This window comes from Clupea harengus, chromosome 3 (genome assembly GCF_900700415.2).
Source record: "Clupea harengus chromosome 3, Ch_v2.0.2, whole genome shotgun sequence".
Classification (NCBI taxonomy): Eukaryota; Metazoa; Chordata; class Actinopteri; order Clupeiformes; family Clupeidae; genus Clupea; species Clupea harengus.
The window spans coordinates 31,079,799-31,094,954 of NC_045154.1; the positions used below are offsets into that span (position 1 = coordinate 31,079,799).

Consider the following 15,156-nt stretch of genomic DNA (forward strand, 5'->3'; position numbering starts at 1 on the left):
ATATATCATTACACACACAATGGAGTACAAGGTTCCTATCCAGAGAGTAAACACTTGTGTGATGACATTTAGAAATCGAATTAAGTTGCGTTTAACTCTCGGAGCCATAATGTCTGCCCTGACCTCTGCCGGGACGCTTTGTTTCCCTTCTGGCCCACAGGCAATACTGTAAGGACCTGAATCTCCGAGACAACAACACCAAGTTCCTGCTGGACTTCAACGAGTACATCGACAGGAACACCCCAAGCGACCCCATGTGTGAGTTCAACAGTATTCCTGATGGTGATCTTCATCATCACGATCATCATCATCATCATCATCATCATCATCATCATTGATTATGGTTCGAGTGATGAAAATGATCGTAACACCAATAAATAACGCTGGTGATAACGGCACTAAAGGTCAGAGGCGGAACACTCCTGTCTCTGTGACCACCAAAGCACTCTCTCTTTCCACATTACATCAGAGCTGACTTCAGCCCATGGAGCACCTCTGAGGCTGTGGTCTATCTCAGCACATTTCTGTGTATTGACGTCCGTATGGAATGGCCCGATCGATGCAGTGAGATGATGAGGTGATGTGGTTCTGATATGGATCAGACGGCCGGGACTGAGACTGCCCGAGAGAGGGAGAGGGAGAGAGAGAGAGAGAGAGAGAGAGAGAGAGAGAGAGAGAGAGATAGATAGAGAGGGGGAGGATGAGGATGAGTCAGAACGCTTCCCGCTCGGCCGATGCCAGCGCGGGTCACGCCTCTCTTCTGAAGGTTGTCCGCCAGCATTAATCAGACTCTAATTAGTCTGATCGGGGGTGACATCGGCCGGGGTCAGGCGGCAGGCTGCCCAGTACGAACCCCGCTATCTGGCATCCCTCCGCCTCTCTGTCGCGCTCTCTCTTGCTCAGTCCATGTTTTTCACTGACCCTCTTCTCCTCTCTAGTTATCTCTCTCTTCTGCTACAGGATCTGATTATGTTAATAGCATTACAGCAAGCAGCTCTTAGTTGCTCAACTGATGATGCATACTCTTAATGTTGTCCCAATTCATTTGCATTGCATTTGCACTTGGCTGTCGCATAGGTCAGGCCAGGTCACTGTTCGTCTCTGTTTAACTGAATAGGTTGATAAACAAACTGTTAAAACTTCTTAATTTTGCCTTGCTTCGTGCTGCATTTCAAAAGTGGTTGTTCTCAAATGAAGGACACGGGGCGGTGAGACAGACAATTATAGTTCTGTGCTGTGATAAAATTCCTGGATCCGAAATGCAGACTCATATTCTGCGTATTCTGCTCACAGGCCATTCAATCTCCTAATACCCAGACTCAAATATCTTGCTTAGTCATTTGGTAGACTGCTTAGAGCTCTGCGGTTTTAATGAGAATGAGAAATGGTATACCTGGAATACAAATGTCTCTGTCTCCATCTCTTTCCCTCTCTGCCTGTAGGTAATGTAAGTTTGGTGAACAGGCTGCTTCTAGATGCTGGGCTTACGGCAGAACTTGTTAAATTGTGGAAAGAACAGAGCGTGTAAGTTGTGCTCTACACACACACACACACACACACACACACACACACACACACACACAAATACAAACTTAGACACACCATTCCAAGGCACTTAAAATCAAACACTTTCACTTCCTAGTTTATATCCTTAATTCCAGTTAAATCCATTGACTTTAAAAATGGCTACATGTTGTTTGAGGATCCTGTGTTGGTCAGAAGAGACTGGTTCTGTTGGTTGTGATATACTTTATTTGTGTGGCATACAAGCATGTTATTAACACACACACACTCACATAGAAAGTACCCTGATACTCAGTAGTCTTATTCCATATTTTGGCAAATGTTTTGACCATTGAATATCAGTGGAAGTCTCCCCTTCATCTTCTCAAGTAGAAATCATAAATCAGCATAGTAAGTCCCAGTGCTCCCAGCCCCTCTGGTGTCCACTTAAAAACACTGCTGAATTGAAACAGTGTGCATCGTGTGGAGCGTGCGGAGTGCGGAGTGCTGGCCGGGGCCTCGGGGCCTCGCAGGAAGCCGAGAGGGAGTAGGGCTCCATAGCCAGACACCAGCCAAGCAGCATCTCTGCCTGCGCTGAGAGAATGGAAAACTGGACAGCTCTCATCTCCTCTCTTCCCCTCTTCCGGACTGTGACCCCGTTTCTTTCACTCTCTCTCTCTCTCTCTCTCTCTCTCTCACACACTCTCTCTCTCTCTCTCTCTCTCTCTCTCTCTCTCATTCTCCCCCCCCCTCTCTCTCTCTCTCTTTCTCTGTTTGCCTCTGCATGTGTGTGTGTACGCACGCGTGCGCGCATGTGTTCACCCCTTACATATCTGATTGACTTTATATGTTTGCGCAGATCTGCTGTTTGACCATTAAAGGCCATTAAAGGACCTAATGCAGTGTGTATGGTGTGAAACAGCAATGGCCGCTCATATTTGATTATGTCGATGGTTTGCAGGGATGGCGTGTTGGCCCAGTTTGTGGCCACAGATGGCGGGATCACTCGAGTCTACCCAAAGAGGTACAACGCTGTATTTCACGTATTCTCTCCCTTTCTCTCCCCTCCAGTGCTCTGTTTGTTTCTACATGTCTGTAAGAGCTGCCTGCGAGTGTGTGAGAGTGTGTAAGAGTGTGTATGAAACACATCACACACACGTAAAACAGTGGGGGGAGAAGGATCCAGACACATCCGCTGTCAGAGTCCGGTGATGAACTGTGTGTTTTCTGTTTTTTATTTCCCAGGAAACACAGAGTTTAAATAAATGTTGTATTTTAAGCTTTGTCGTGCTCCTCAGGGGAGATACCTAATATTTTTTATTTCAGCAGATACAGATATCCAATTTATACATTGAATAATGCATTGTGTATTTTCTTTGTGAAACCAAGCATCGCCGAGCTCCCAACTCTGACTTAAATCATCTTAAAGGGTATATTACCATTTATTTCAGTTTGAATTGTTCTTGGATCATAGTTTGTGTGTGTGTGTCTTTCTGTGTGTGTGTGTCTTTCTGTGTGTGTGTGTGTGTGTGTGTGTGTGTGTGTGTGTGTGTGTGTGTGTGTGTGTGTGTGTGTGTGTGTCTATATGTTTTAGTGCTGGAGAAGATTGGAGTGAGGATCCTGAGACCTACGAGGCCAGCTTTTACAAGCGCAGTCTGGACAGTAACATCTACATATTCACTGCTCCATATCCAAACAGTGAGTTATGTATAGACACACACACACACACACACACACACACACACACACACACACACACACACACACACAAACGCATACACACAGACACACATGCACACCTTAGATCTTGGTCCAAAAGAATATGTAGTCATTAAATAAGATGTTGAAAGGATTTTATAGGGGATCACACTCATTGCTCATGTGCTCTCAGACAAGTGCAAACACACACATGCTCTCACTCTATCCCTCTCTCACACACACACACACACATTCTTATACATACATATGTTGGATGCCTTCCTCTGGCTTGTTCCTCAGCAAGGTCATTCTGAGCATCTCTCTCTCTCTCTCTCTCTCTTTCGCTCAGTTTTTTTTCTCTGAGACGGTGTCTTATGAGACAAGGGCTGCTCTCCCTGCCAAGAAACATGAGAGGCCCAGTCGTTCTTGCTTCATCAAACGTCTGACATTAATGGAAAAAGCAGAGACAGAGAGATACAAGCGCACGGTCTCCGCAGACACATTCCTTTCATACATAACCGTCTCTGCCAATTCTGCTCGCTGCCTTCATGTTCTTTTGCTCTGTTTTTCCACTATGAGCAACATGGCCCCTGGAGGCAGGTCTAACTGCAGCCTGTGCTCTTGTTTTGAGGTGACTACAGGTACCTGCCATTACAGGTGTGACCCCCTTAGACCTCAAGAGGGCATGGCATGTCACGCCCTTTAAAAAAAATGGCCGCCATGTCTGACGTTGTAGTTTTGTCCATTTTGCCCCACTGGTGCAGAAAGCAAGGACTCCAGTTACGAGACCGGCGTCCTGGTCAGCAAGGTGGTCAACTTGAACATCGACGACGTGACCCTCAAGCCTGCGGGTGAGTGGCCACTGTGGGTGTGTGTGTGGGTGGGTGTGTGTGTGAGTGGCCACTGTAGGTGTGTGCGGGTGAGTGGCCGCTGTGGGTGTGTGTGTGTGTGTGTGTGTGTGTGTGTGTGTGTGAGTGACACCCGATGGTGTGTGTGTGTGTGTGTGTGTGTGTGTGTGTGAGTGACACACGATGGGTTCACGCATCCCTGTGTGGGCCTGTTGTAATGATTCATCATGAAGTACATGAAGTAAATCACAGACACAAAATGGGGTTATTGCTTCATCAAATAGTCAGAATAATTCATAGTCCAAAGGTCATGACCGTGAACACCAGTTAAAATACTACAGTATACAGCGATGTGAAGTTTGAAGTTTAGCTTTTTATGTTATTTTGCTTGGTGGAGCCATGACGTTGCTTCTAATTCTGATGCTCTTTGAGAGCGAGAGAGGCAAAATGAAGAAAGTTCATGTCAGCCTGTTTTGACACATTCTAGCTGAGTGCTTTGAGCATTGGAAAAATATGAAAGAGGCCCTGCTTCCACTGATCAACTCCCCCTCTATCTCTCTTCTTCCCTCTCTCTCTCTCTCTCCCTCTCCCTCTCTCTCTCTGTCTCTCTGTACAGTGGTTGGGGTGAAGTTGAACGTCTCAGCTTGGATGAACATCTTTATCAACGCCACTGTTAAGAAAGATGTAAGAAGCCTTTTATGTCTGCCGTTCACCAATGAAACTGAAGTAGTTCTTCTGGCAGCTGGTGACTGGTGCCTTTGATCCCTTGTTATTATTTTGTGTTTCCTCGCAGTGCAAAGAAGAAATATGTGGCTGCCTAAGGAACGATAAGGTATGGTGCCCTCCTGATAGTAGATCACAGGTGATATATACTGTAGTTTTTCACCAAACGGCGTTCCACTCACTTTCTCTCTCTCTCTCTCTCTCTCTCTCTCTCTCTCTCTCTCTCTCACTGCGGCAGCAAGTGGACTGTGTGTTACTGGATGATGGAGGCTTCCTGCTCATGTCCAATCAGGATGAGTACATTAGTCAGGTACAGAGCTCAAGCCACTTTGCAGCTCAATGTTGGTTTTATGGCATTTGATTAACACATGAAAATGAAGACCTCAACATCAGTTTATATTGTGTTATGTTGTGTTATATTGATGTTTTTTTCTTTTCTTCACATGTGAATGCACTGCAGATACAAAGCTATTTCTCTTTCTCTCTTCTTTATAGCTATGGTTGTTCTTTTTCAACTTCACTATTTCAGCATTATTGCTATTTTTGAGTGTCAGTGAGTGAAGATGTTCTGTACCTCTGTGCCCTTATCAAAATACGTAATATCCTCCACAAAAGTCATACCATGCTGTGTTTTATGGTCGAGTCTGCCAGCTGTCCTATCCTCTGTCTCTGTCTCTGTTCAGATAGGACAGTTCTTCGGGGAGGTGGACCCCGTGCTGATGATTAGCTTAGTGAACAAGTCCCTTTACTCTTTCAATAAAACATACGACTACCAGTCTGTCTGTGACCCAGAGAGAGATAGCAAGGCTGCTGCAGCATCCAGATCTGTCTATGTGGTAAGTGAGTAGAGCTGTGTGTGTGTGTGTGTGTGTGTGTGTGTGTGTGTGTGTGTGTGTGTGTGTGTGTGTGTGTGTGTGTGTGTGTGTGTGTGTGTGTGTGTGTCATGTTTGTCATGTTTAGCCTGTGTGTCTTGCTGACACGCACGTGTGTACTTATTCCTGAAATGGATCCATTCTCTAATTCCCCGAGTGTATGTCTCTCTGGGTCTCTTCCTAGCCCACCATCGCAGACATGTTGCATTTAGGATGGTGGGCCTCCGCTGCTGCCTGGTACGTCTCTCTGTCTTACCGATAGGAATGCTCTTCTTGCTTACTTTGTTAACGTACTTCATCTTTTATTATAATAATAATAATAATAATAATAATAATATTAATAATTTATTTTATTTGTAATGCACTCTTCATTCAAAAGAATCTCAGAGTGCTTTTATAGAGCTCTGTCAAGATGTGATACATGATTTAGATTTTGAGATGTTTTCTGTATTACCAAAACACTAGCTCCCTTTACGAAGAGGCTTTATCTTTACCCATAGGTCAATCCTGCAGCAGCTAATCCTCAGTTTGACCCTGCCAAGCACCTCATATGGTGAGTTTCAGTTTCACTGCTAGTGTCACAATGTCAGTATGTAGTATGGAGAAATATTAGTATGCGCTGACGACATGATTTGTTCTCGCTACTGCAGCATACTCAGAGGAGGACCTGCCTGACACCTTCTTCAAGGAGAGCTGCATCACTGAACAGACTCAGTACTTCTTTGAGAATGGCAACGACACCTTCACTGGCACCCTTGACTGTGGAAACTGCTCCAGGTATGTGTGTTGAGTTTGGAAACTGCTCCAGGTATGTGTGTTGAGTTTGGAAACTGCTCCAGGGTTGTGTGTTGAGTTTGGAAACTGCTCCAGGTATGTGTGTTGAGTTTGGAAACTGCTCCAGGGTTGTGTGTTGAGTTTGGAAACTGCTCCAGGTACGTGTGTTGAGTTTGCTAGTGGTGAAAGGTGCTGGGTATTGCCTAGGGTATGTGGCTTGGCAGGCAGGCAGGCAGGCAGGCAGGCAGGCAGTCGCTGCTCACATGTTGTTTTGTGTACCCCGGCCCTTAAGAAAACATCTGAAACAAACTCAAGAGATGACGCAAAAGATATGTTGGCCTACTGTGGCACACTCCGCTGAGCAAGGCTGTTGTAGGGTTCAGGCTTGGAGTGCAGTTCATACTGGAGTTGTGCACACACCTATGTTTGGCCAAGTGGCAAATTGGACTGATAAGGTTTCTAACTCATTTTCTTGTACCGTCTTGTTCTGAATGCTGATGCATCGCACACAAACAGGTGACCCACGGATAAATGAGAGGCTAGTGCTGCTCGCTGTTGAAGTGCGAGGTAATTAATTGTGGCCCGACAGTGATACTTTCAGACCTTACAAACTTTCCAAATAACCAACATATGCTTTTGATATTGGTTATATAGGACATGCGATTATTACATGCTATGTGTGTGATTATGCAAAGGCTAACATGAAAACATGAACACATCCTTGGACTATGTGTGTGTGTGCATGCGTGTGCGTGCACATGCGCGCGCGCGTGTGTGTGTTTCTAGTCCTTTCTTGTAAGAATGTCAAGGTTTTGGTGTGTGAGTTTTTACAGATGATCTTCAGGATGTGTTCTTTCTTTCTGTCTTTTTACTTTCTTTGTTCTCTCTCTCACTCTCTGTTTCTTCCTGTTGTTTCCCTCTCTCTCCCTCCTTCTCTCTCTCTCTCTCTCTCTCTCTCTCTCTCTGTCTGTCTTTCTGTAATGACTCATCTGAGTGTGTCATGTCTCAGAGGGGTCCTCTGTAGTTCTGGGATGGGTTTCCTGCTCTTCCTGAGCTCGCTCTGATCACCTTGATCTGTGGCGACATCCTGCCAGGCCGTAAACTCAGCGAGTCTCACTGCCTCCGCCTCACTCGCCTCATGCGAGCGGCAGGGTTTGAGCACAGGGCCATCGAATCGTGTGTGCGTGTGTGTGTGCGTGTGTGCGTGTGTGTGTGTGTGCGTGTGTGCGTGTGTGTGCGTGTGTGTGTGTGTGTGTGTGTGTGTGTGTGTGTGTGTGTGTGAGTGTTTGTGTGTGTGTGTGTGTGTGTGCGTGAGTGTTTGTGTGAGTGTTTGTGTGCGTGTGTGCGTGTGTGCGTGTGTGCGTGTGTGCGCGTGTGTGTGTGTGTGTGTGTGTGTGTGTGTGTGTGTGTGTGTGTGTGCGCGTGTGAGTGTGAGTGTGGTGGTCAGGCAGACGCACCTCTGCTTAACAACCCTCTAAGCATACAGCTGCGCAGACCGTAGTTTCTCCAGCACGCTAATAGCTTCGGACATGTCAACTTTAACGAGCACCATAAAGGCTAAGCCGTTTGCTGAGAGCAGGAAAGAGCACCCCCTTGTTCTTGTCTGTGTAATCTAATCCCCCCTCCATCCCGTATCGCCCCTCATATATCTACAGGCAGCCATCATCCATGGTATGACTGCAATCCCCTGCAACCCAAGCCAAATACCGGAGACCGGATCTCTGATAGTTTCCCTGTGCCCTGATGTGTTCCACAGAAATGTTGTTGCACATCTAAGCTCAAAAACACGGAACAATGAATTTGTTGGGCGTTCTAGTGTGTGGTACATTGGTAAAGAATACGGTTGTTTTTCATGGCATATGCACATAAATGCACATATGTTCCCATACCAAAAAAAACCAGTTCATGGATGAGTTCCTGAACTGCAAGAAGATGCTGTTTTGTCATATACAGGACAAGAAGCACCACAGAGGGTGATGTCATAGAGGATAGAGGACGGTGCTTGGCTCCTGTATTAAAAAACATATACAAATGTTATACAAATAACTGGTCTGCATATATATATATATATATATATATATGCAGACCAGTTATTTGTATAACATTTGTATATGTTTTTTAATTAGTAGTTGTTTTGAAATACAGGAGCCAAGCACCATATATATATATATATGTGTATATATATATATATGCAGATGCAGACCAGTTATTTGTATAACATTTGTATATGTTTTTTAATTAGTAGTTGTTTTGAAATACAGGAGCCAAGCACCATATATATATATATATATGGCTTGGGTATGCAGACCAGTTATTTGTATAACATTTGTATATGTTTTTTAATTAGTAGTTGTTTTGAAATACAGGAGCCAAGCACCGTCCTCTATCCTCTATGACATCACCCTGTGTGGTTCTTCCTGTCCTGTATATGACAAAACAGCATCTTCTTGCAGTTCAGGAACTCATCCATGAACTGGTTTTTTTTGGTATGGGAACATATGTGCATTTATGTGCATATGCCATGAAAAACAACCGTATTCTTTACCAATGTACCACACACTAGAACGCCCAACAAATTCATTGTTCCGTGTTTTTGAGCTTAGATGTGCAACAACATTTCTGTGGAACACATCAGGGCACAGGGAAACTATCAGAGATCCGGTCTCCGGTATTTATATATATATATATATATATATATATATATATACACATATATATATGTATATATACAGTATATGTATATATATAAATTTAAAGCTATATGTCAGCTTCAGGCAGATTTTGAGGGCTGTTAGGAGCTGATATAAAGCATTATATTCAAATGAAGTGAGCCTGAACAGTGCTGAAAGATTTTGAGCTGTGCTGGACTGAATGTTGGCAGTGACGTGCACAACTTGAGCAACGGTCTTGAATGTCTGGATGCATCCATTGCGCATCCCCTTTGGAAGAGACAGCAGCCCCGCAGCCATGTCTGGCTTGTTCACTTAGCACAACTCAACTGAGACCACTTGAAAAAGACAATGGAGAACACGTGGACTGTGCTGTGAAAAAACTACTAATTAAAAAACATATACAAATGTTATACAAATAACTGGTCTGCATATATATATATATATATATATATGTTTTTTAATTAGTAGTTGTTTTGAAATACAGGAGCCAAGCACCATATATATATTGGCACTTGAAAAAGACAATGGAGAACACGTGGACTGTGCTCTCACCAAACCAGGATACTCAGTCAAATGAATTCAGTACTAGCAAAGGAAATGAGACAAAAAAAAACAAGAGTCTTCCCTCTGACCAGGTTCCTTTGTTCCGGACACTTCCGTGACGGTTCCATCACAGTCTTTCTGGTCACTAGGTCATACAGATATTGAGCACGTAGCTAGGGGGAGTCAGAGGTAGACAATACAATGTGGCTTACTGTTGTTTTGGTTGGTTGTTTACATCTACAGGCTGTACCTGGCGAAGAAGCTGCCCAAGACCAACCTGGTGTTCCTCATCTCCGACGCCAAGAGCACCTGTCTGTCCTGCGACACCAAGCCCCTGAGACAGGCAGAGCAGCCGTGTATCCTCTCTGCTCAGGCCTCATGAGGCCCACGTACGGCTATGCACATCACCACATCATCCGTTTGTTTGTTTGTGTGCTGTTGCTGGTGTAGTGGGAAGAGGAGAACCACTCTCATGATCATTATCTTGTTTTGTAATCGGTCATTTCGGATAATAGTCAATAAGTAGAAAATCTGTAAAACATCCATTTGCAGATGCAATTGCAGGTGCAATTGTGTCTGGAATTGATCAGCAGAAAGGTCATCTATGTATCTTTGATGAGAGGATAAATGCCTGTTTAGACCCTTCAAAGCCGTTCTCTTGTTTATGTCAAGGGTATTTAAACCTTATGAACACGTGTTTGCAACAGCTTTAAGTGTTTAATGTGTTTTTAATGGGGCTGTAAGACCTAGAGCTGAGTAAGTGATTATGTTATGGCAGGGCCACAGAGCCAGAGTGTGTTTGTTCTTCCTGAGAGAATGACTTCAGCTTCTGGACCGGACCCCTGTGAGCTGGCTCTGAATCCCCGGTATCGAAAAGGACCGGACGTCTGTTTCGACGAAGACCCCGATGTAAGCCAAACACACTGTTTCAACAGTAATTAGATGTACTGTATGCATCCCTTGCTTACCACTGCACTGCTCAGGGTGGCCATCTGTGCTGTGTAGGGACTACACAACTTAAATCACTTAAAATGCACGTATATTCCCCATTTTGCCCCTGAAACTATGAATTTAGCCAAGCTTTTAGTTACTCCTCCTGAAAACTAAAGGGATTATTAAGGAGTTTGGTGTTTACAGACTGTAGGCAATCTCTCAATTCTCCTATATGACAGATACCATGAATGTAAAGTTCAAGGCACTACTCAAAGTGTCAGTGTTGACTATGCGTAGTCTACGTAGTGTGAACCCCTTTTGTACATATATACAAACATTAGAGTGAACACTAAAGCAAGAGTGTTGTTGGAAATGTATGTATTTTAAAGTGCACGCTTTCAGAGCAAGATATTGCCAGTTATAACACCAAAGGGAACGAGTTAGCACATTACCAGTCTTTTAACAGTGCAAACTCAGCTGTTGAATGTATTTGCAGGGTTTTAGCATGGGGTAGGGTTAGAGTGGAGCCTTTTAAATAGTTAACTAGTTTTAGACCAAAGCTCTTTACTGCTGCTTTAAAAATAGCATTGTTTGGTAAGTAGTCCTTATACAAACAATTAAAACAGGAGCTGTGAACTGTTAAGATAAGATAAGTCACTTTGTGTCTGTTTGTACACAGTTCAGCACAGAGTCCCTGTGTGTAGGGTAAAAACAGTAAAAGTACAAGCAAGGAGTAAAAGTAGAGATAGAAACACACAAGTGATTACGTACATACGTTGATCACTGCATATTATACAGAAATATTATACGGTATGTGTAAATGTACCATAATGCAATATTTGGAATTAAAGGTAAAAAAAGAAGACCCTTTAAATAGCCTGTTAATTAGGGTAAAGTTCTCCTGTTTAAGTTCCCCTGGATAAATAAGGTGGTTTTGTCCCTTAAAAACTTTAATATGCGCCGAATTTACCTAATTTTCCCACTGACAAATTAGTATTATTTTTAAGGATAATTTAAGTTGTATATTAAGGGGTTGTGTTCTGTAGTGTATACGACTTCATTTGAAGGTGTTTTATTTTGTCTTTCTCACAAACTCACACTTCCACTGAATTATGGCAGTTTTTTTTGCATGTTTTTCTGTGTCTTCATTGCAGTCCACTGTCTTCTATAATTTGGAATAGTTTCATTGTTTCTGTTGTCTTCTCACATGCTCACTCTGTCACTTTCTTCTTTGTTTTTTAACCACAAATCTCTCATTTCCATCTCTTTTATTTCTGTCACTTTTGTTGTCATTTTTTTGTGTGTTCCTTTCTTTTGCGCTCCATTGGCTGACTGCGGTGTCCGTCGCTCTCAGGAGGAATTTGTGTGCCCAATCAGTGGCTGTTCCAGTGCTTTGGCCTCTGCCCCTCTCATTGTTTTACTGCGTATGGCCATTCTGTGGTCACTGAATGGTCAGTTTAACATCACTCTGTATGGTTTCAGTTTGACAGGGTAGAAACAGCATAAGTTACATACTTATGTGTGGTAAAAAAGTCAATTTAAAAATATACAATAGCTGTCAAACTGGAAATATATATATATATATATATTACATTCAGAAATAATTCTGACCCATTTTTTTACATTTTGCTATGTTGTAGCCTTCTGTAACAATTTTTTTCACCTTCATAAATCTACACTCATACCTCATAATGACAAAGCGAAAACAGGATTTTAGAGGTAATAAAAGTACTTATTTGAAGCACCTTTGCCAGCGATTACAGCCTCAAGTCTTCTTGGGTATGGGATTTGGGGATTTTCTGCCATTTTTCTCTGCTGATCCTCTCAAGCTCCATCAGGTTGGATGGCAACTATCGCTGGACAGCCATTTTCAGGTCTCTACAGAAATGTCCGATTGGGTTCAAGTCAGGCCTTTGGGTGGGCCACTCGAGGACATTCACAGAGTTGTCCCTAAGCCACTCCTGCGTTGTCTTGGCTGTATGCTTAGGGTCATTGCCCTAAGATGAACCTTCAGCCCAGTCCTGAGGGCTCTGGGCTAGATTTTCATTAAGGATATCGCTGTACTTTGCTCTGTTCAGCTTTCCCTCAACCCTGAGCAGTCATCCAGTTCCTGACACTGAAAAACACCCCCACAGCATGATGCTGCCACCATTATTCACGGTTGGATGGTATTGGGCAGGTGATGAGCGGTGCCTCAAGACACAATGCTTATAATTGAATATAACAGTTCAATTTTAGTTACATCAGACCAGAGGATCTTGTTTAAAAAAATTCCCAAATCCTGTTTTCACTTTGTCATTATTGGGTATTGAGTGTAGATTGATGACGAAAAAAATGAATGGAAACCATTTTAGCATAAGGCTGCGACGAGAAATTGTAAATAAATGAAGGGATATGAATACTTTCTGAAGGCACTGTAGGCTACTGTTGTTTGTATGTATATACTGTAGCAGTAGCTTGTGCGTTTGTGTCTGATAACGGCATGACAGTGCATTTCTAACAAAACTAACCTTATAAATCAGACCATTGTTTTTCATGCAATGATCCATCTACTCCCGTGCATCACTGAAAGTGGTGAATGTAATCGCATTGCGAATTTTTGGTATTTTTGTACTGTCAGGGAAAAGGGACAGTTTGGTAATCTGTCAGTGCGTCAATAAGCTGGCTCAGCATCAAGCCACCTATGCATTTCAGACAGACGCAACATTTCAAAACACGCACAACTTGCTAAACACATTCAAAGCTGTGCAAAAAAAAAACCTTAATGTCACAAAATTCCTGACACCCGTGACCTTGGCCTTGCACAACCCTCGCTGCAGCCTGGAATAGAACTGAGAAGAAAGGGGAAGCATGCCTGTCACATGAGGCTGCGGTCTTTCCTCCATCCCATGTACACACACACACACACACACACAGAGAGAGAGAGAGAGACAGAGAGAGAGAGAGAGAGAGACAGAGAGAGAGAGAGAGACAGAGAGAGAGAGAGAGAGAGAGAGAGACACAGAGAGAGAGAGAGAGAGAGAGCTCCGCATTTCTGCAGACAATCCATTTAAAGCCCGCATTTGGAACCTCAAACAGTACTCGCACAGGTAGAGAGCTCATTGAAAGGAGGAAGTGACCCTGTCTCTCCTCTCTGCAAACCGGGAGAGAGAGAGTGAAAACTGGGCTGGGCCTTTCCTCCCGCTGCAGCCCGTGGGAAGTGGGAAGTGGGCCTTGGCGCTCCTCTCTCCTGGCCATATTTTCCTTGGAATAAACAGAGGAAGCCCCAGATGGGTTTCCTGGCGTTTGGGCTCTGTGCTGTGGCGTTGACAAACCCTTTCCCTGTGCTCCTCACCTCAGCTCCCCTCCCCCCAAAAAAAGAGAGAGGGCTCATGCCGTGATCTCTTGCTTCCCCTGGTACTCAAACAAGGGGACACCACTGACCATAGGCATGTCAGACACTGGCAGCTCTGAGCGGTTGAGAGAGGGCACTCTCTCAGTGAGACACTTACTGATGCTAGCTGTAAACCCCCTCTGACTGTGCAGTGACAGTGCAAATTAGCCCATGCTTTGACCTTAGTTACATCCATGCCTCAACAACACAAACTTTGGATAAACAGCTTATAGAATAGGGATTATTCAACTGTGTTGTGTGTGTGTGTGTGTGTGTGTGTGTGTGTGTGTCTGCGTGTGTGTGTGTGTCTGCGTGTGTGTGTGTGTGTGTCTGCGTGTGTGTGTGTGTGTGTGTGTGTGTGTGTGTGTGTGTCTGTGTGTGTGTCTGCGTGTGTCTGCGTGTGTGTCTGTGTGTGTGTGTGTGTGTGTCTGCGTGTGTGTGTGTTTGTCTGTGCCTAACTGTTTTGTTCTTTCGGTGCAGGAGGATGCCTCTGACTGTGGTGGGGGCAGTAGTCTGATCCCATCCCTCTGGACTATGCTAGGACTGCAACTGCTGTTGCTTTGGCTGCTCACAATGCCTACAGCCTACTCATCCTGACCCTAACACACACACACACACACACACACACATACACACACATACAGAGAGACTCACACAAACACACCCAGACACACATGCATGCATGCGCACACACAATCACACACACACAGAGACACACACACACACACACAAACACACACACACACACACACACACTGATCTAGAGAATGTCATCATCTTGGGCATACAGGACCTCGGCCCTTGACGGAAAATTCTGCTGAAGTCCTCGCTAAACTTCAGTTTTCACTACAATCTTAACCAACTGGTCCAAACTGGTGCTTACTGGTTGGCATAGCTAAGTACCAGTTTTTACTGGTTATCACTGCCCTTTAATGGTTCTACATCATGCCATTATTTTTTGTCTTTGAATTTACAGTTTCTCATTTAAAATGATTGTAAAAGGTCTTATGTGGTTTGTTATACTGCCAGTCCATTAATTCTCAAAAAACCAATCCAGCACTAGAGCTGTAAAAAAAAAAATACTTTTGAAGTTTCACCTGCTAAAGGACGCATGTATTTGTGAGGCTGATGTGAAATTTGGAGAGTGCAGGTCTTCTGTCAGCCTTTTTTCCAGGGACTGAAATTAGATATTAGATTTTAAAAGTAAATACATATTG

General features: G+C 43.9%; 1 protein-coding gene across 1 annotated transcript in view; it reads left to right on the forward strand.

The window, feature by feature from the left end:
• LOC105910328 (voltage-dependent calcium channel subunit alpha-2/delta-1) overlaps nucleotides 1–14,531 on the forward strand; it is a 45,937-nt gene extending 31,406 nt beyond the window's left edge. The window contains exons 21-36 of the mRNA XM_031563619.2: nucleotides 161–258; nucleotides 1,443–1,524; nucleotides 2,465–2,527; nucleotides 3,098–3,201; nucleotides 3,960–4,052; nucleotides 4,666–4,733; nucleotides 4,843–4,881; nucleotides 5,011–5,082; nucleotides 5,456–5,608; nucleotides 5,829–5,881; nucleotides 6,145–6,197; nucleotides 6,295–6,421; nucleotides 9,877–9,989; nucleotides 10,460–10,542; nucleotides 11,921–12,017; nucleotides 14,420–14,531. Of these exons, the coding sequence (XP_031419479.2) occupies nucleotides 161–258; nucleotides 1,443–1,524; nucleotides 2,465–2,527; nucleotides 3,098–3,201; nucleotides 3,960–4,052; nucleotides 4,666–4,733; nucleotides 4,843–4,881; nucleotides 5,011–5,082; nucleotides 5,456–5,608; nucleotides 5,829–5,881; nucleotides 6,145–6,197; nucleotides 6,295–6,421; nucleotides 9,877–9,989; nucleotides 10,460–10,542; nucleotides 11,921–12,017; nucleotides 14,420–14,433 (1,312 nt within the window). The 3' untranslated portion in view covers nucleotides 14,434–14,531. The remainder of the gene's footprint in view (nucleotides 1–160; nucleotides 259–1,442; nucleotides 1,525–2,464; nucleotides 2,528–3,097; nucleotides 3,202–3,959; nucleotides 4,053–4,665; nucleotides 4,734–4,842; nucleotides 4,882–5,010; nucleotides 5,083–5,455; nucleotides 5,609–5,828; nucleotides 5,882–6,144; nucleotides 6,198–6,294; nucleotides 6,422–9,876; nucleotides 9,990–10,459; nucleotides 10,543–11,920; nucleotides 12,018–14,419) is intronic.
• Nucleotides 14,532–15,156: the final 625 nt, after the last annotated feature.